This window comes from Branchiostoma belcheri, unplaced genomic scaffold (assembly GCF_001625305.1).
Source record: "Branchiostoma belcheri isolate BF01 breed outbred unplaced genomic scaffold, Haploidv18h27 scaffold5, whole genome shotgun sequence".
Classification (NCBI taxonomy): Eukaryota; Metazoa; Chordata; class Leptocardii; order Amphioxiformes; family Branchiostomatidae; genus Branchiostoma; species Branchiostoma belcheri.
This window is the reverse complement of record NW_017804131.1, coordinates 1,524,132-1,544,127: the sequence shown is the minus strand read 5'-3', so window position 1 is coordinate 1,544,127 and position 19,996 is coordinate 1,524,132. Positions and strand designations below refer to the sequence as shown.

General features: G+C 42.4%; 1 protein-coding gene across 1 annotated transcript in view; it reads left to right on the top strand.

The window, feature by feature from the left end:
• Positions 1–9,688: 9,688 nt before the first annotated feature.
• LOC109479630 (basement membrane-specific heparan sulfate proteoglycan core protein-like) overlaps positions 9,689–19,996 on the top strand; it is an 86,520-nt gene continuing 76,212 nt past the window's right edge. Inside the window, exon 1 of the mRNA XM_019781616.1 lies at positions 9,689–10,026. Within this exon, the coding sequence (XP_019637175.1) occupies positions 9,934–10,026 (93 nt within the window). The 5' untranslated portion in view covers positions 9,689–9,933. The remainder of the gene's footprint in view (positions 10,027–19,996) is intronic.

Here is a 19,996-nt window from a genome sequence, read left to right as displayed (position 1 = left end):
TTTGAAAGGTTGTTCCTTTTACCAAAGCCACATGGCCAACATTGGAACAAACGTGTAACAAATAGAAGGTAGAAGGCCAAGATACATCCGTAAGTCCCTCCCTGCTAGCCTGGACATTAAAACCAAGAACAAGAAGCACTTTGCCCCACTTCCTCCTGCTGGGACTGTACTCAGCTATGAACATGTCAAGACAGATTAAAGAAGACAAGATGCTGAGTCATAAGGTAATATTGCCTCTCCCCTGGAGAACACAGGGAGAGAATTGATTTTAGGAAGAGAAAACAGTCACAAGGTCAAGTTGGTTAATCCTTGGTAAGTCAGGGTAAATCCTTGTGCTCGTTACCTTCAAGCTCTCCTCTTACAGTTGGCTGCATGCTTCTGTTCATGTGGCAATAGAATTCGAATGAGAAAAGTTGCAGGTTCAACTTCAACACATCCTTTGAATGAACTGAAGTTATGAGGAGAGAGTTTGACAAAATTTTATGGTCATCCAGATAAACAGACCTTTCAAGTGATGAAAAAGTAGTCCACATGACAAGAAAATCCCCAAAAGAAAAAAAATTACTATTACGTTCATGAAGATTTACAAAGCATGTACACTTGCTTGGCAACTAGTTTAGCTTTGGATGTCACGAAATTTATATAATGAAAAATCAGAAAAACATTTCTTTGTTTACATTTCAAACAAACTTCAGATAAGACTGCATAAAACAGCCACAAACAAGGATTTCCTGTTTAGTGTAGAACTGGCTAGAGAACGGGATTAGTAAGGACAGGTTGATACAAACGTGTCTGGTGAAAGGTCAAATTATCCTGTGGGTAGCTGAGAGGCACATTTGTACCTGTGGTGTGTCCGACAAATCCTGGCCGGGAGATGGCAAAGTGCGGAAAAAATCTTGTGAAAACTATTATCATCCCAAACCTTTGCAATAAAACAGCACAATTAAACATGTTATTACATGAAGCTTGCCACAAAGTTTCACAGCATGGTGTCTTCTTGATTCTGTTCTGCAGTGACCCGTTCTTGTGTCCACTGGTCAGTGGTCCGTCAGTGGCTGCATGGAGGTTATACCTCCATGGTGGCTGAATACAACTTTGGGCGGTTTATCTGATTCTCTGGCCTGAAAATATTGCAGTGACTGGACGTGCGTTAAATGCACCTACTGGGGTGACCACTTGGATGGCAGCGCAACGCTATGAAGATATGCCAGACCTGCACAGTCTGTTCTGTGACTATTCATCAGCCTACAGCCTGCAGTAGCCTGTAGTATCTACTCAAACACTGGACTGCTATGTCTGCATGGGCACGTCAATCGTGACTCAACAGGACTAGTCCACTCAAACATTGTGGAGGGGCAGCTAAAAGCCGTGTAAGCCCTCTTCACCAGTCATTTTGGTCTGATTGCCACATGATTGTATCATCAACACGAAATGATAGAATAAACCATTCATTCATTCTTTCATTCATTCATTCATCAAGACCCTCCAAAATCCAAATATGTACCACGTCCGCTTATGTTTGAATGTTCCTTAACTTTTTTTTCTGTCATACATTTTCTAGACTGAAAACCCTGAGTGTGGTATAAACCCCAAATTAGTCATCATGAACCGACTTCTGTGACAGTGCGAAGTCAGGAGATCACCGAAACGTCTTCGCCCATGACCGGGTCATCAGACTGCTCACCCCATCACCTGCCCAGGAGCTGTCAGCATCCCGCTACTCTCACAGGAGGAGACACTTCACTTCCTGTTAGACGCATCTGAGACGGAACTGTCTTCTATTAGCCTTGAACACCGTGAAGTGATGATTTTTAAATCATCACTTAAAAGTTCAAGCCTCACTAGCGCACTATCTTGCACCAATAAACTGTATCATATGAATGAATAAAAGACTTTTATTGCACGTTTATGCTCTTTCAAAAAAGACATGAACAAACCAGACGTTAATTACCTTACTAACAAACTGTACGAAATAACGTGAACTACTGTAGACAGGTTCAATTTCTATGAATATTACTTAGTATATGAATGTCATACTTATCATATAATGTTGTACAAAGTGAACGTATGCCATATCATGGACCACCCAATGCCTGCGCCTGTTTCAGCCGTTTAACGAGGATGAATGCATCTTTGTCCTTCGTTGACCCCACTTTGATGGAAGGACCGTGGAAAACAAATGGACTTTTGTTGGTATTTCTATTGGAGTTTTCGGGGAACCCGTTCCTAACCCTCTTGACCCCGTAGGTAAACTGAAGTATCATGGGGATATCGAAATGGGTGTTGCGGCAGACTTGTGTTCAGGGGAGAAATTCCTAGACAATTAGTCATACCTTTTGCCACAGTAGTTGAGCTTCGCGTGCCTAAAAACTTACAAACATCGAGTCACTGCCTCAGGGTAAGTCTGAGGTAGGAGCAACTCCATGGTATGATATAGAGCATATTAGGAGCAGTCTTTTTCTGGCCTCCCTTACCTTACTGTGGCCCTTACTACGTTTTGCTCTTTTGCCCACAAAACTCCATTTGGTTGCTGCAGTCTCCATCTAATCCTTAGTCCTGTCCCTAGATCCTTTCGCCACAGAAGAAATCCAGATAGCGAGATTACGAAGTCTGCATTCATAAACTTGATAGATGTCATCACTGCCGCATCCAAACATCCTCCACTGACACACCGCTGTGACCGAAGAGGTCAAAATGAAGGCCATGAAGGGCTCTCTGTTCCTTTCCAAGGCGCTACTTGAGATTCTGTTGTGGAGGATTCTCCCGTGTCTTTCGTCAACTGAGTAGGAGGTCCAGGCGATGCTGACATCTTGCTTGCAAAACACTTGTCTGGAGAGATCCTGAAGAGGCTCTGGGAGCCTGAGGTCAGTGCTTGAGGCAGGGCCGGGTGCAGCGGATCTGTTGAAGTCATCGCTTGTTTCTAACCCGCCAAGTACTTCAGCATGGTCAGTAGTGACATGAGCCGTGTATGAGATGTGCATGTGCACTACTCAGGGTGGCATCTTTGTCACACATCCGATGATCGTCTAGAACTCTAGATATCTTCTTCGTCTTCATCAGTATCGCACATCGACGAATGCCTGTTATGTTTACCTTTACTGTGCCAAGCTAGGTGCTGGTCCCTTGTAACACAGTTCCAGTAGCCTACTGCTTCAGTACTGTCAAACGTTTGGGCATTATATCTAAAAAAAAGTCTCGCTTTATATAATGCTAGACGTCGCTCGTGTGTTTTTCCCCGAGTTCACCGGCATCCAAAATTTTGGAAGGTTGTGAGAAATGATAAACTAACTGCTTGCAGATAGTGAGTGTTTGCAGACCAAAATGTGCCACCTCACTATCAATATATAATTGAAGGATTTGCGGTTTATCTCATGGAGATATATATAAAGTAGATGAGAAACGGCACTTGACAGCCGAGGCTTGTTTACGCCCCAGGTACGTCAGAGGTGATGTGACCGCTATCAATCCTTACACATACCCTGAGACGCGAGACGAACTTATCTTGTGTCTTGGCTTAAAGTTGATGCTGGGATGACACAGGGTTATCGCTGAAAGAAAAGGTTTCCATGCTGGAAGAATTAAAATGGGATGAATGCCACATTGGAGGATGGAAGAACGTTTTTTTCTTCAGGAGATCTAGGACACAACGGAACTGGCGTTTGTCTCAAAAATAGTCGGACTGTGGCGATACACGGCTAACTCTTACCGCCGCTGTAGTATCTCAGTAAAAGAGCTTTTGAAATGTGAATCATTTGGACAACAGAAAGTGGATTAGGAGCTGCACACCCACCCATGTATATATATCACTATGACTTCATCTCTGTCCTTAATTTCAATCCTTGCTCAGCCGGAAACAAAAAAGAAACCGCGATGGCAAATGCTGGCTCGAACTGAAGAAAACCTGCTCAACCTTTGGTCTCCGGCGCAGGAAGATCTTTCGGTGGCGGAGAACAGGGTCAATTTCAGTACTTCAAACGAGGTCACTTTGTGGTCATGTGGTGAGGCGTGCGGCTTGCCATAGCTTGAAAAGATTTAGACCACTTTGAAAGCGTTATGTATGGTAAAGTGTGTGTAAAGTCGGTCACTACAGGCTCCCAACGTAAGCTGTTTGTAGAGATTTATTCGCCACACCGCGTCTTTCCCCTGTACGTCCACACGCGATCCTGCCAACCGAGTTGACACCTGGTTCTGATCTCCAGTAGCGGCAACACTGCCTCTCCTGTTTCTATCGTCTGTTCCGACGGGATCTGTGGAATGATTTTTGTCAGACGTGTGTCTTTTCTGAGGACCTGTGGCTTAGGGTCCAGGCGACGCACGACCTTGTGGGAGATATTAAACTTTTTTGTCAGCATGCTGCAGTGTATCCAGCCCGGGATCAAGACGTGTCGTCAAGTCAAACGTCTTAGAAAACATTCTCGTTTCCAGGTTAGCTACAGTGATGGAGATGCGTAGATCAGAGGCAGTTGCTTTATTTGCAGTAATTACATGCTATCTAAAACTAATGAGTTCAGTCTTATGTGAAAACGCAATAAACAAGTATACTGAAACATCAATAGTTCCTCATCGATCTTGCTGAAATTTGGAAGGGCATCGACTCAAGTCTACTTTGTGAGCAGGTTTGATTTCTAGGAAAATGAAAAGTTAACCAGCCGCTGTATATCAGCAGAGAAACGAGCCACTAATTAGAAACACTAGTAGAAGACGAAGGCGAATCTACCGAGGTGTCATCTGACGTCTTGGCAGTTTACACCTGGTTCTGAAATCTCAAGCAGACGTCTTGACTTCAGCGACTGGAAAGAGAAGATTCTTGAAACTTGAGTATGTCTTCAAAATCCCGTAATTCCAAACTATATAAAGGATTCCAAACGATTCCTCTATCCACATGTGACATTGCGTGTCACGTCCCGTTCGTCTTATATGGAACCCCTATTGGATGGCTGAGGGCTGACGTCAGAACACGAAGACGCCAGCAGTTTATAGAGAGCCCCGTTCCATTCCACAAGTGCCCCTTTGACTCTTTGAGCCAACGAAAGGGGAAGGTCAACCGCATATTGTCTCCGGGCATTAAGATTGGAGCTATTTAGGAATATTCTCTCCGTATACCGTTGGCGCAGGTGACAACAACGGATTCAGTGCATCTAATTTCAGACTAACAAGGAAAGTCGCTGCAGAGTAATTGTTGTAATACATGTATAAAGGATGACACACATACACCAACACTGTCTCCGTAAGTGATGTATGAGAGTGGTCGTTGTAGGTGATATTCTGGGATAGACAGCAATGACAGTTTTAACTGTGCACATATACAGATGCACATGGGACTGAACATAAGATTGAAAAATTCATTTTCAAGGGCACATAACCTCGTTAAATGAACTTTAAGACATCTAGACCATTTCCAGTTCGTTTTATCGAAAACAGGTGGTCTGTTTGTCAGTGCAGACGACACTCCCCCACCACGTCATGTTGCCATGACAACCGTATCGTCGCGACAATCATTGCAGACAGGTCACAAAATAAAGACGGTGTTTTCATCGGAAGCTTTTCAATGTTGCCTTTTCACTGTTATCTTTTCTTTGATAACCCCACAGTTTCTTTCAATACCAGAATCGACCCACGCTTATGGGAAAGTAGGTGGGAGTATTGGGAAAAAGTTCGCTTGCTTGTGTAGCTTTGCAACCCAAATACCACAGAGAGGGTCTCTGTAACATAACCGTAGGCGTAACTTGACTTTATTGGGGTTACAGATTATTATCCACAACATCCACTGAACCTCTTCGTAACCGCAAGCAATCAACAGGAGATGGGTCCAAAAAGTTTTCTTATGTAATACTAAGAGTATACCTTTTACTTAGCCAACATCGGAGGAAGAAACTTGAAGTGCGGTAATTGAAAAAAGAAGAAGAAAAGAAATCCCACATGCCCACCTCGTTCGAAATAACCATGTTTTTCTCCATTGTGTTCCTATAAAAGACCTGTATAGACCACCCCGCATGTAGCGGTGACCGTGACTGATCCTATCTCCCACACCTTTGTTTGGCACACAAAAGCGCCCATCCACGGCCAGCCACCGTGAGATTTGAAGTCACTCCTGTGTCACAGATACTTGGCTTTATCGCTTGATCCTTGGCTGGTTACACACAAGGTAGCTAGATCAACACTGCAGGTGTCACGGCATACCTGAGAGAGTCTTAGAAAAGCTTGTGGAAAGGCTTTGTTTTCTTGTGTCAGGGTTCGCTTTCACAAGTCACAAAAGAACACAATGTCAAAGGATAGTATGGCTCAAATACATTCCGACTGGTCCCAGACTGAAGTGCACTAAACACGTAGTGGTTACTGACTGATACATGTATTATTAGTTGGCAAAGTACGGTCCTGGGTCTATAGTTTATGCTTTAAAGTAATACCGACTACAAGTCAAGGCATTGTCTGTTTGCTTTTAGAGTGTGTTGTTTGTTTGTGCGTGGTAGTGTGGAAGTGTGGTAGTGTGTGTGTGTGTGTGTGTGTTTGTGTGTGTGTGTGTGTGTGTGTGTGTGTGTGTGTGTGTGTGTGTGTGTGTTTGTGTTTGTTTGTGTGTGTGCTTGTGTGTGTGCATGTGTGTGCGTACACGTGTCTCTGTGTGCATGCGATTTCATAAATACGTACTATACTCGGTAGAATATCACTCAGTGCCCCGAAGGACCTGATGTTCCCCTGTGATTTCCACATTTTGCCCCCTTTACATCATTTCCTGCCTCTTTATAACCACGTCTAGAAACGCCCTACGCCTCCTGTCGTCCAGACTGTACGGTATGCTACAGCAAGGAGGTTTGAAAGGAACAGCAGACACATACAGGAAAACGCCATGACGTTACAAAACAAACCCGAGACGGTTCGTCATATAGCTTTAAGTTCTTTAAAAAGACGCCAAGTGCTGGTTCACCGCATGAATTACACACTCTTCCTGTTCGCGGTAACTCGGTTTTTCGTGGCAAGTTATAGTCGGCTCTGTAATTTATGGTAAACATCCTCAATAACCGATAAGGATATTGTCACCTAGAATAGTGGTTTCCTGATCTGTGATGGTCGATACGTGTGTATACCATGCATACTTCCTGGCGAGCGACGCTCGGCTAGCTGCACACGTGTTGACATAAAATGATAGCGCGTCACAAAGAAGTTTCTTCTTATCTCTCTTTCATACTTTGTAGCAATGAGACGTCGGGAAATGCTTCATGAGTTCTAATTTGTGGAGGAATGGCATGGTGCATTCCCCAAGCGTGTGGCAATGGTGTGTCCGGAGCGCTAAGTGTATTGTCTCACACCTGCCGACAGGTGTTTACTTTATTGGTGTCAAGTATGAACAGTTCTCGCCAGACATGACGTAACCCTCGGCCCACTACTGTGGGTTCTGATGAAGCCGTGGGAGTCTCTTTCACCCTGCTTTCATCTAAAAAGTCGACTGTAGGTTAGAGAGGGGGGAATCGTTTCACTCTTTTGATTGATACCCGTTTTGACACTTGCTGTGAGAAAATGGATATCATCTAGAAGAAAGTAACCATAGTAACCCAAGTACAGTAGTACGGTGATTAGCAGGGTCGTGTTTTTCTCTCTCGGAAAATCACTCGTTTTACAGCAAAGGCCATATTTACTCTCTTGAACCAAGGAAGTATAGAAACATTCTTGCTTGAACTGAATGCAGTTCGCATTGCCAACCGAGGTTGTAGGGAATTCGAAGTTCTCTACATCAGACTGATGTGAGATGATACCTAAATAACTGATCACTCATGATCAGGGCAAAGTTCTGTACATGAAATGAAGAATGTGATGTAACAAGAGCGTCAGTTGTGTCTTTACACTATAGCTAGTAGGTCCCTACAAAGACTCTGTGGTGTCAAGGCAGTGTCAATGTTAAACCGCAGGCTTGCAGAGCGACCTTTTGTGTGCCACGCGTGTCGTGCTCTCGAGAGGCGACACGACATCGCCATTTCTTCCACATACAGTGCCTTTGTGCCCGCGTGTTTGCCATGTAAAGGGATGAGGAGGTTTCAAACCAGACAAACTTGCCACACACAATTGGAGCTTTTGTAAGCGAGGAAACGAGATAGTTTGAGGGGGTTGTTGAAGTGTTGTTGATACAAACAAGGGGGCAGGGGGGCGCCGACGGACATAACATGCACCCTTGCACACGCGACGCCGTCTCTGAGACCAAATATCTACCGGTGATAACTTTCCTAGCCACCTATGTGTCCTTTTACTTGCATCCCAGGCCATTGTCAAGGCCTGAAGGCCACGGAATTTCCGTATGGACAGAATTAAGCCACATGTGGTGGTTCAAGGTCAAATGTAATTGAAAAACTGACTATTTCCATCAAATCATGACCTGGGGCGTATTCAGGTTTCCTCTGGCCCACAAGGCACCGGAAGAGATGATGGTCTTTGACATAATTCCATTTGTCACATGAAAATGCTACTTCTGTCGAGCCAAAGAAAGGACCTCCATGGTAGGACGTAGAATTTTAGATAAGAGGTTAGGAAAAGCAAATAAGGAGGCAAGCTTTTTAACCAAGTAACCAATCAAGTAACCAATCAAGTAACCAACCAAGTAACCAACCAAGTAACCAACCAAGTAACCAACCAACCAACCAACCAACCAACCAACCAACCAACCAACCAACCAACCAACCAACCAACCAACCAACCAACCAACCAACCAACCAACCAACCAACTCAGTCTTCCTGGGGGAGTACAAAGTCCTACCAGAATTCCCTGGGTAATTTGAACGATGTTTACTCCCGCGGTGTTCCTTGTAAACAGTATGTACAATTACTGGATGGCGCGGTCCGAGACATGGATAACTTCAAACGAAAGAGAACCTATCAATGTTAACTTCGAGGGTAAAACCAACTTGTGAATAAGTTTGATTACTACCAAGGTCATAACAGCGCATATATCCTAACCTCACTGTAAAAATGTACATAGATTAATTGCTGATGAGGCAAAGGGCGAATCAGTAAACAAAGAAGATGATAATTAATTGGTTTGATCACAAAAGTGACTTTAATATTTACCGCTTTTGAATTAGTAGTAGTAGTAATTCTGATGTGATTTCTAGAGGCAGACTTAAGATATAGTCTATTGGAAACGGAAAGTAACGAACAAACACTCCATTACACAAAGTGTCATATCTCCTAACAACTTTTATTGAGGTACATTACAATAACATGGCATTCAAGTTTATTGTCTCAGTAGTGGTCATAGTATGATAGTACGGGTACCGAGTCCGATGAAAATGGATGGCGAATGCATTGTCTTATATTATATCACACATTTTGTGACATAAAAAGTTTATGTTTGGATTCTTTTATTCCCTGGAGACATCTTTCTTCTCGGTTCGGACTGATGGGTGCCGAAATCCCCGCGGGTCGGCCAATAACATGCCTGTAAGGTAAATTACTCTTGCTCCTGCTCTTCCCGGTACTTTTCCACTCCCCCGACATATTAGTCAGAATGCCAACTATTCCACAATGTAAACACGCTAACATTTGACTATAGGCATCATTAACTGGTAAAACGTATGATATTCTCATTATCACTAGTTTTTTGTCGAGAAACTACTATTTAGATAGAAGGTTATTTTTGTGTTAGCAATTTTACAAATCCTAGTACCGCTACTCCGAGGGGGTGACGGCGGTTCCTGGAAGAGCAGAAGTGGGGAAGTCCTCTGCACTCGATCAGTTCGGGCACTTCACAGTGGAGGATCCTCGCGACTTCTTCTCCAAGTTTTCCTGTGGATCTCGTGGATAGAGCTTTCCCTGGATTTATGTGGCCGCAGATCTGAGCAGATCGCGAGGTTTTCCACTAGCTGCGGTGGGTTTATCGGGGAGGTCGTGAGTTTACCGCCGTGTCGCGGTGCTTGGCTCCGCTTTCCAGGATCACTCGCGCGCCGAGAGATGATGGCCTCTTGTCCGGCGGCGGTCGGCCCGTGCCGCGCTGTCCTACTACTGCTACCACTCCTCATCTCCCCCGTCCTAGCACAGGAAAACGTAAGTCTAGCCGAGATCTCGCCCTGTCCTTGCCTGCACACACTTACAGACATCGCTGACAAGCTGTCCAAGAAAAATATGTTCAACTGAGCCTCCGGAAAGTTGTATAAATATTTAGGAATTTTAGTAAAGCAGTGCGGGGGTATGTAGCGCGTATAACGGGACCGCCCGAGCCTGATCCCCTCTCGTTGTTTGACTTCATGTTCTTGATGGATTTATGCGTTTCCTTGTAGATTTGACGTATATAGTAGCACATGAAACAGTGTTGAGTTGCAGTGTATGCAATGATAGTTTATTTTTGGTTCGGTTGCCGGTGTACGGATGTCTGGAACTTGTTGGGACTGCTTGACTCGGACCTCAATGGGTCATCGGGTAACATGGCTTTTACAGGGTGAAGCTAATCTCCAAGCAGATGTTGGGAGAGGAAATCTTTAGGTTTTCTAGCAGCCCCGTTTTCCTTTACCTTGTGCACAACCGTCTTTTAGCAGGAAAATTGCAATTTTTATCTCGTTATCTATTATTACATTGACAACAAGAAATTTGTTTACTTTGGGGGATGGGGGGTCTGCTGTAAACATTTTTATACCAGTAGGAATCTGAGAAAAAGTTTGAATTTCAAGAAGGGGGAATGATGGTTGACTAACACAGTTTTTGACAGTGATTTGGAATAGATAGTGATTATTATTTATCTGTTATTTTTGGCAAGTGTTATGTAAACCGTTACCTGATATGTTGATCAAGTGCGAAAGTTGATGGCTCATGAATTTTAATTGTAACAAATGTTTGCCAACAAACTTGAGTTGTGTTTGTCTACAAGCCAATTTCCTACTTCTTAGCATACAACTTCAATGGTGCGTGCCAACAATTACTTTTCTTAGTTATGTAAATGTTACCTAAAGTTCGGTGTGACTGTAAAAGGACAAAACTGATAATGTTTTCTATCAACATGAATGAGCTTTTACTCTAATTTTCTGAATTTATTTCAATGAAAAAGTACCTTTAACTATGAAAAGCATCAAGAAGTTTGCCAGGCAATGCTATTTGCTACTTCTGACAGTTCAATTACTATCTAAAAGTCTCAAATCCTAATAAGTTAACCCCCCCTCCAAATGGAATGGTCCATGATCATTTCTTCATTCCAGACAAAAACAGCGAAGATTTCCTGCAGGAAATATGGTTGGTTCCATCCACAGTGGCGTCCTTTCCTCGTGTTTGAAGTGAATTTTGATGGTTGTACCTATTGCCAGCTATAACACCACTGCCCCACACAGCTGGGATGAACTCAAGGCTGAGCTTCAAAGGAAAGCTGTGTGCTGATAAAGCTTGCTGAAAGACAGGCCCCCGGCAGAGCTTCTCATGTTCACATGTTATTATTTTGGTCCCCCATTAGCACTTGTTTGGTAGGAAACAGTACAGTAGGGGCTGATAGGGAAGCTTCTTTGGTCAGTCCGGCAAATTGTGATAAATGAGCCAACTAGCTATTGGAAAACACCTTCTGATAAGGGGAGCTGAGCCAAGATGACCAGGTCATATCTCTTATGTAATAGAGATCAGAGGATGCTGTATAACGTTATGCACTTGATTATAGTTTATACAGAGAAAACCACTCCTTTCACAAAGAACGTGCCTTTGTTTATACATGTACTTTTTGTGTGTGTTAGGTATTGGAATTGAGCACAACAAAAGAATACCATTGTTTTTGTATTGAATATGAGAACAATCTATTGTGTTTCTTGACATTGAAGCTCACCTGTGTTTATTATTGTGTTCTTTTGTTGGTTGATGGTATGCTTTGTCGTTTTTGTCCAGGTGTTCAACAAAGGTTTGCACACAGTCATGCTCTTTTTTTATCCAAACCAGAGACAGGGATATTTTATCACTTTCAATATTACCAAGCACCACCTTTCTTCCTAGTCTGAGACCTTTGGTGACAGTGATCAGGATTAATGTGACAGGTACCAACAGTAGAGGTAATAGATGTGGCACCCCACATTTCTGGCAAACAGCCCAAAAAGTTACAGTGTCACCCATCCAAGCAAGCACATGCCTTTTCTGGGAAAGATTCGGAGGTTGCACACAATAAACGTTTGCTGTTTGGATTTTGCTCTTTGCCGCCAGGGCCGACCCTTCCCCAAACTAATTGGGAATGTCAATACTGGTGATTTGTAAGGACCTGGCAACCAAACGAGTATATGCCTCAACATGCTCGTTGTTTTGGGGTCCAGACTCCTAGAAAGAAGAGGCTGATCCTTGGTTCTCCCGCGAAATTGGTTCTAATGAAGTTTACATCTCTGTCATTGTCTGCAGATAAAACAGGAATGACCTAATGAGGTGGCATACCATTGTATTTGGGGCCATGACATTCTTTTCCAATTTGCTCCCAGAGACAGAGAGGGGAAATGGGCAAATGAGACCATGCCTTCAGACACAAGCTTTTCATGTGGAAATTTCAAACTGGCATGTAGACAACTCTTCATAGTGTGAGGACATAGATAGATTTATTTCAAACTTCTTCGTCATTGCAAATGATGAGCTTGAAATAAATCTAGCATTTTGTCAGTCTGTAAATGAGTTCAAATTCAATGTAGTTCGGGTACCAAAAATGAAGTTGAAAATTTTGGGTTACTTGATCTGCGCTGACGTTTTGATCCCTAAAGCCATTGGTAAGGGGAATACCTTTGTATCCATCTCTAGTATTAGCATAGTCGAAAATCTTCTTGGTTAGAGCTCCCAGTATCCGATTGTACGCTGTATTTGCTGGAGTACTTACTGTTGAGCTGTACTCTTGTTTATTTATTCAAGTACCTGCATTTGTTTAGCTGGTTGTCAACAGGATCTGAGAACCTAAACAGTAACAGTGTGGATACCATGTACAGTTCTTTTCGTATGGTCATGTCAACTAGTTTTTTCGGCACTCCACTTCCTTGTTCTCAGCCCAGATTTTCAGGAGTTTTGTTTTGTAGGAACAAAGGTAATCCAAGTAGTGTCAATTGAAAACTCCTTGCATAATCTGATGCACAAAAAAGTTTTTCTGCATGTGTAGGTCACAAAAGTTGTAATGCAGGTTGTTATGGTAGTCCTTTTTACTCGATATTTGGATAACAAAGTGTTTAAAGTATGGAAAGGAAGTGTTTTTCACCATTGTTCATTGTAATAGCAACATTGTTTCGTCGCTGTGGAACAGAACCATTGTTGAAAGCAGAAAATTTACATTTGTTAGGTAGTCACTACCTATTGTTACTAGCCTAAATGCTGTATTATGATAATTTTCCAGGTTTGTTAGATAAATACAGACGCACTTTTTAAGCTGAAGATGCTTTCTGTGGATGGTAACTGTTTATAGCTGTTGATAAGCGGATCTCATGGCACCAGATTTGGGTAAACAGTGTCAGACTGACAGACTGTCTTCCCAAGAAGAGCAGATGGCAGACATAAGCAGCCTGTCAAAAAGGAAGATGGTCAATTCAGTAATTCAGTACCAGTGGTGCATGACTTTGGAATCCGGGAATTCTCAAGCAGTGCATGACTCGGAAAATCACAGAGAATAGTTGCATATTTTTTCAGACCCAAGAGAAATAAACTTGGTGATTGGCCATTTAGGGTGGTTTGTTCTGTAAAAAGTTGGCAGGAGGTATGCCTTGTGTATAGGAGAAGGGATTCAACAATGGATACAAAGGGGATAATAGAGAGATATGTGAATGGGACAATGTTCTTGGAAACTGTCTTTCTTGTTCAGGAGAAGACCACCAGCCAGGGTGATCCATTGGTAAGGGATTAACCACTAACCTCCAGGGGATGGGTGTGTGGGAAACTTGTTGCTTGTTTTCCAATACACACACTTCCCCACCAATGTCATGGGTCAACTTTTAGCAAAATTATCTGCTACTGTTTCAATTGATTTAATAGGATTCCACATACAAACTGCCTTTTGCAAATTGAATATCTTCTTTTACTTTCATTTTCCTGGAATTCTGCTCTATACAACTTTATTACAAGCACAACAATATACATGTAATTTAATTCACTTTGCCTTGAGTTACAAAATGTAGGTTGGGACACTAACCAATTCTGGGAGAAAACTTGGGGAAGTGACTGACCAGTGTGTTTGATTACTGTAACAGTTCACGTTGACATTTATAAGAACTTAATTACAGCTTCTCATTCCGTGTTATAATTTTGTACATACTTTTTATTGCCAACGTCTACATATTATTGCTAAACCGTAAACGACTATTTTTGAGGCAGGGATAGATCTAAGGGGCACTTTAGACTGACGACGGTTCAATAGTCGTACGAATGTTTATCGTCAAGATGTTGCCGGCGACGGTATTTTACCACCGTCTAAACACGATCAAAATAGTCGCACGACGGTAATCCTCGAATCGTCGTCACTACCACCTCGGACCCTATCGTGCGATCCTTCAGCGGGGGGTCCGAGGAGGATTTTCCACCGTCTAAAGTGAACCGTCGCCGGCGAAGGAAGTGGGAGGTCATTGGCCTTATGCAAATAAGCCTGCAAGCGTTATTTCATGTCCAAGCACATCGCCTGTATCATTTATGTCGTCAAACCAAAGACTTTATATCGTCATACGTGTCTAGTACAATCCCCCGCCACCAATCGCTACTTCTCTAGTACGAGCCGATCCGCCGATCCACATTTCCCGGCCAATGTAGCCAGGCCGACGGCAGCACCGAACGCCGGGTTCAAACCCGGGTATAGCCCCGCTCGGTACATGTGCCATATACCCCTTCTTTGCTGGGCACAAACTCGGCGTCTCATCAACAGGACAACGAGTTAAAAGCAGAATAAAAACAATCTGCTGCAGCATGCCGAAAAAGGGGTTCTCTCGCCATTTTGAATTGGCGCGCGGCGTGCCATCCTGCGCTGCGGGTGTCCGCCACACTTTCTGGTCATGTGTCTAAAGTCAGCCGTCGCCCACAACGATTGTCGTGCGATCGTATACCGTCGTCAGTCTAAAGTCGGCCTAAGGGTGTTGGCATGTCTGTTCTGTGTGAGGGGACGTTATCTGGGCCTATAGGGCAGACATCTTTGATGTTGCCCAGACCTTTCCCATGAACTGGGGGTGTATGTGACTGATGTCACCCTGGTTACATACCTTCCTGTCACAGCTCTGGTTTCATAAGAACACATTCGCATATTGTCCTACAGTTATTAAAAATGACCGTATATATGTATATATGTGACAGTTGATTTTGAGGCGTTCACACAAAGGTTAGCTCCTATCCTCTAGGTTCAAACAGAAGATGGGAAAGGGTGGTATCAATATTTGGAAGGTGGATGCAAAGGTGATGGTTCACTTCCCGAACCCCAGACAAACACAGATTACATTTCATAAGCAGTCTGTCAAGGGACAGGAATGAATAACTTGCCCTGTATAGACACATTGCCAGGCAGGGTGTGGGGTCATGTTGATAGGTTTATTCTTATCTCCCCAGTGGTTTTTACAGGTTCCTAAAAGGTCTGATTTTCTGTTTATTTATGCAAAGATCTCTTTCAAGCACTAATTGAGGGAGAAGATCTTATCACCAAGTTTATGTATGATAGACAGTATCAAGTTTTAAGTGTTTATGTCTATCAATTGACTTGTCAGAAGTATAAGAAAGTGATTTTATTTTTCTGCCTTGTAGCCAAAAGTGGTATGTTCATTATTTTCACAAGTCAACCCAAAAATTACCACTGTGTTCGCAATGTTGTTCAAACTTATCATATAGATTTAACAGCAATCAACAAGTGTCCAGGACAGTTTTGACATCTTTATTGTTTTACAAGCAAGCAATAGCTCATATAATTAATCATCCAGGATTTCCTTATTTCCTCCACCAAACACGCAGTTTCATTAGCATGGCTTCGACAAGTGAATCCTGAATGTTTGTGACTAATCTACCTTTTTATACCCCCAGTTCTAAATAAGTGGTGAAGTGTGAATTTTCCCAGGGTAGCCTGCTTGGCAGGAACACACAAAGTAATGCCATGTTAATCTGAGATGATCCCAGCACAAAGACTCACACAGGGTTTCACAGGATGGGCCAATTAACACTAATCAACAAGTCCATGAAAGATCCCCTCCCACTCTGACATGCATGCTTCTATATTTTGTACTCTTAGGTAATCTCCAAGCAGATGTTGGGTGGAAGATTTTTATGTTTTCTGACTGCCTGGCTTCTCTGACCACCACTCACTCCTGATGATCATTCACCTCAACATCTGCTTGGAGAAGATGATGATGATGATGGATAACACTTTGCTATTTTGTATTTGCATCCTTTTTAGGTCGTACCTGGACGAGGAAAAATAATTGATTTTTTTCTGCAGTCATTTCAAACATTTTTGGCCCAAAATGCAGTTTCAAGAATGACATCACACAGTACTGGTTTCCAGGTTGAAGTGTGCTGTATATTATCCTCAGTTTCCAGACTGTTGCTACACTAGTTTTCTGACAAGGTCATGGTTGGAAAGTACATCCAAAATCTTTGCTTGGAAAACAAATTCCTTCGAAATCCTCCCACTTCCAAGAAAGAATGATTGGACCAAATTGGAGCATGGAGACATTGGAATGTTGGAATGATTGCAAAGTGTCTAATTAGTGGTGACAAGTGACATAGGAATGTTTCTATTTTAAATCCTATCTAGGGATAGGACATTTAATGTTTGCTGTGTAGAATTTTAGTGTTCTCAGATAACCTTTTTGTTCTAGTCATGATTGTTATCGTCTATCGATAATATCATTTATTGGTTTCTAAATAATCTTTTTGTTCTGATTTCTTGTGTCCTGGTTGTGCAATAACCCAGCCTTAGATAGGAACATCCCAAAGGGTCTCTAAAACAAATATTTGTCTCCAGTTGATAGATCAAGCTCTATGGGAGGGAGTCTTCACATGGGAGTTTCCAGAATGACTCCAAGCCATGCATTACAATTTGTATTCTATGTACTTGTATTCCAAGGTAACACAGATTGTAAAGCAATTTCAAAGCGGCATGTGTTAGATGTGTTAGAGGGTGGCCCAAAGTTTTGTAAGTTCCTGATTAGAAGTCATTATGTTCAAAACAATGATGCAAGGACTGACTGTTATACACACATAGGTAGCACAACAGCATCTAATGTTAGATTCCTTTCAATGAAGGACCAAATAAACAATTAAACTATTTGACATACACATAATTTTTGGAAAAAACACTAAATATCAAAGGTATTTGTACAAAGATATGGCTGAACGCAGGGCTAAGTAGAAGTCCTAAGAGTCTATGCAAAAACTTTGATGTCTAGAATAAGGAGAAACATCACATGGCAAGTTCAGGTTCAGGGTTTTCACCAGGTCAGGAATGTGACCAAACTGTAACCCTATCATCTGTCAGCTCCATCACTTTCTCTTGGCACCCTCTGTACCAGGCCTGTTAGTATTCAAATCTTACCTTCTGACTTTTGTGAGAAGACATGGGCCCTTGATTTTTCTTTGAACACTTTATCCTGTACAGCTTTTGACTTCATCTGTGACATGCAGTGAAACATTTGATCGAAAAGGAATCTGCAAAAAATGACTTGAGCCCAGTTCCCAAAAGAAGAATTCAAGAACATTTTCCTTCAATAACCGTTTTCCCCACACTATATAGTTACTTGAAAGTTTAAGAGCAATTAAGCATGTAGCATTACAGTCTCTGCCTACCTATCTAACCTTATGGTTCATAACAATTTTAGATGAAAGAGATGAAATTTGTACTTATACTGAAGTCTCAAAGTAGAAAGGCAGTTCCCCTGCCCAAATTCCTTGTATTCCAAGTGGTGTCAGAAGTCCTTTGCTGCCTCGCCAGCTGAAAGTGAGAGGGGCAACCCTGTCCATGTGGAAAATGTATCCCTGCCTGGGCTTACCTGACAAGGGCATTCTTCCTCAGCAGTGTGACAGGTGTGGCTAGGGGTGGTGTGCTCAGCAGGATTGGAACCAGCATTCTGCCCACAGGAGCCAAAACTGGAGAAGTTCCACAAAGATCTTAGGAACTATAACACAAGGATGTAGTTAGCAGTGCCCTTGGCAGCTTTGACTGTAGAATTCTTCTTGGAAAAGTTACAAGTGTTCTAACCTGATTAGTAGTTAGGAAAAGCTACAAATTGTGGCGGTACTGATGCCAGAAATTTATTTGTCAAGTCTGGCAAAGAGAATATCTTTTACTATAAAAAAGAAGTAAATGTGAAGTGGGAAAGCATTCTAACGATAAAGTTTACTGCCATTTCAAGTCAATTGTGTCTGTTTGATGAGACATCTTTTTCCTTGAAGTGACAGTCTCGACAGGTGTTTTGAGTGCACCCTGTGGGGACGGCCTTCTGTGGAGGATTGGAAACATGCTCTCACCTTGGACCCCTTTGACTTTACCCAAAAGTATCCTGAAGTGCACGCGATGCCAGCCAAGACTGTCTTATTTTAATCATTTCTGTCAATAGGGATCAGTCAATCCATTGCTAGTGTCTACATTCATCTATTCTAAGGCTGTGCAGAACCAAATGTATGACTGCAAATTTGACACATGCATTTGAAAATAAACTTTACACGTGGCCCTTGACACTAAGAAGCTGTGCACTTGACCTGGAAATTCTCGCAGATGACTTTCTCGACCTCTTGAATTCATATCTCCATGGTAGCGATCTCGTGCCAGTCCAGTCTGAATCCACCACTTTCAAATCAAACATAACAGCAGAGGTTGTGAAGCTTTTCTGTTCTATATGATTAGGACAGCTCATTTCTTTTTTGTCCATTGGGAGTGAAAAATACTGTTCTTAGATGGCTGGATAAAGTTTTGAAATATTACTTTGTCCAATTTCTAGAGAGTAGACGTGCCTTCTCATACACAGTCCACATGTCATGAAATAAAACTGTAATTGCTACATGTGGGCGTAACCTCTTCAGTCCTCCTGCCATCTGGGGTGGATCTTCCAAACTTGTGGCTCCTGACCTCCTGACCTGGACCATTGCCCTCCCCACCTCTGTCCTGCTCTGCCTCAGGGATGTTTGTTGGAACAGTTGTCTTTGGGTATTCTATCAATTGTCATGGTTACTTTGTCTTCTTCATTTGACACAACAAGAAATTTAAAGTCCTAGAATTAGAAAAAAAAGTTTATATCGCAACATGAAAGACATTGATATATATATACTAACTGTATTGTTTCTGAAGTTGTGTGTTGTGGCACAACCAGTGAAATTCACTGCAATTCGTTTAGCATGCATTATCAGAAGTCCATAGCTGTGAATGATTCAGCAGAATTTAATCTTGCTTTCAAGACTAAAGGTCCACATATTGAAAGCTCTTGATTCTGTCCAGGCTTTTTGGCTGTCTGAATGTGGTTTGAGCCATTAATTTTGAACATGGGGGCAAAAATGACCATCTTCAATTCCTGTACCTGACTTGCATGGATATGCAAGATCAAAATATCAAAGTAGATCTGTTTAAAATCAACATTTGCATCAACTTGATTAATCCAATCTAGCAAGTTTACAAAAGCATCGTCCTGAGGAAGTTTGGGTAACACCATATTTGGTTGCATGATCAGAATGGATAAAAAGCTTTTTCCTGGGGGTTTCTAAAAGCTGAGGATGTGCCTAAGCAGTCTTAGGAATGGGTTTGGTTTCCAAGAACAACAGGATATTATGTAAATTTAGGATGTGCTAAAAGATAAACTTTAATGGTAAAAATATGTGGCTGAAATCAAATGATGTAATCCTTTCTCAGCCATGGGTGTTCTGAATGCTGATTTCCATGGTTCTGGTTAGACTTGCAGTCTCTCTCTCTCAGAGGGGGCATTTATCTGTCAATCCAGAGCCACACCTTGAGTATCTTGAAGGACCCACCACACTTTTTAGCAAGCATGTAATGACTCTGATCAGATGGCTATAATACGTGGGTTCTAAACTGACAGGCTAACCTAACCCTTAAAGATATGGGTTGCATGATTACAAAAAACCG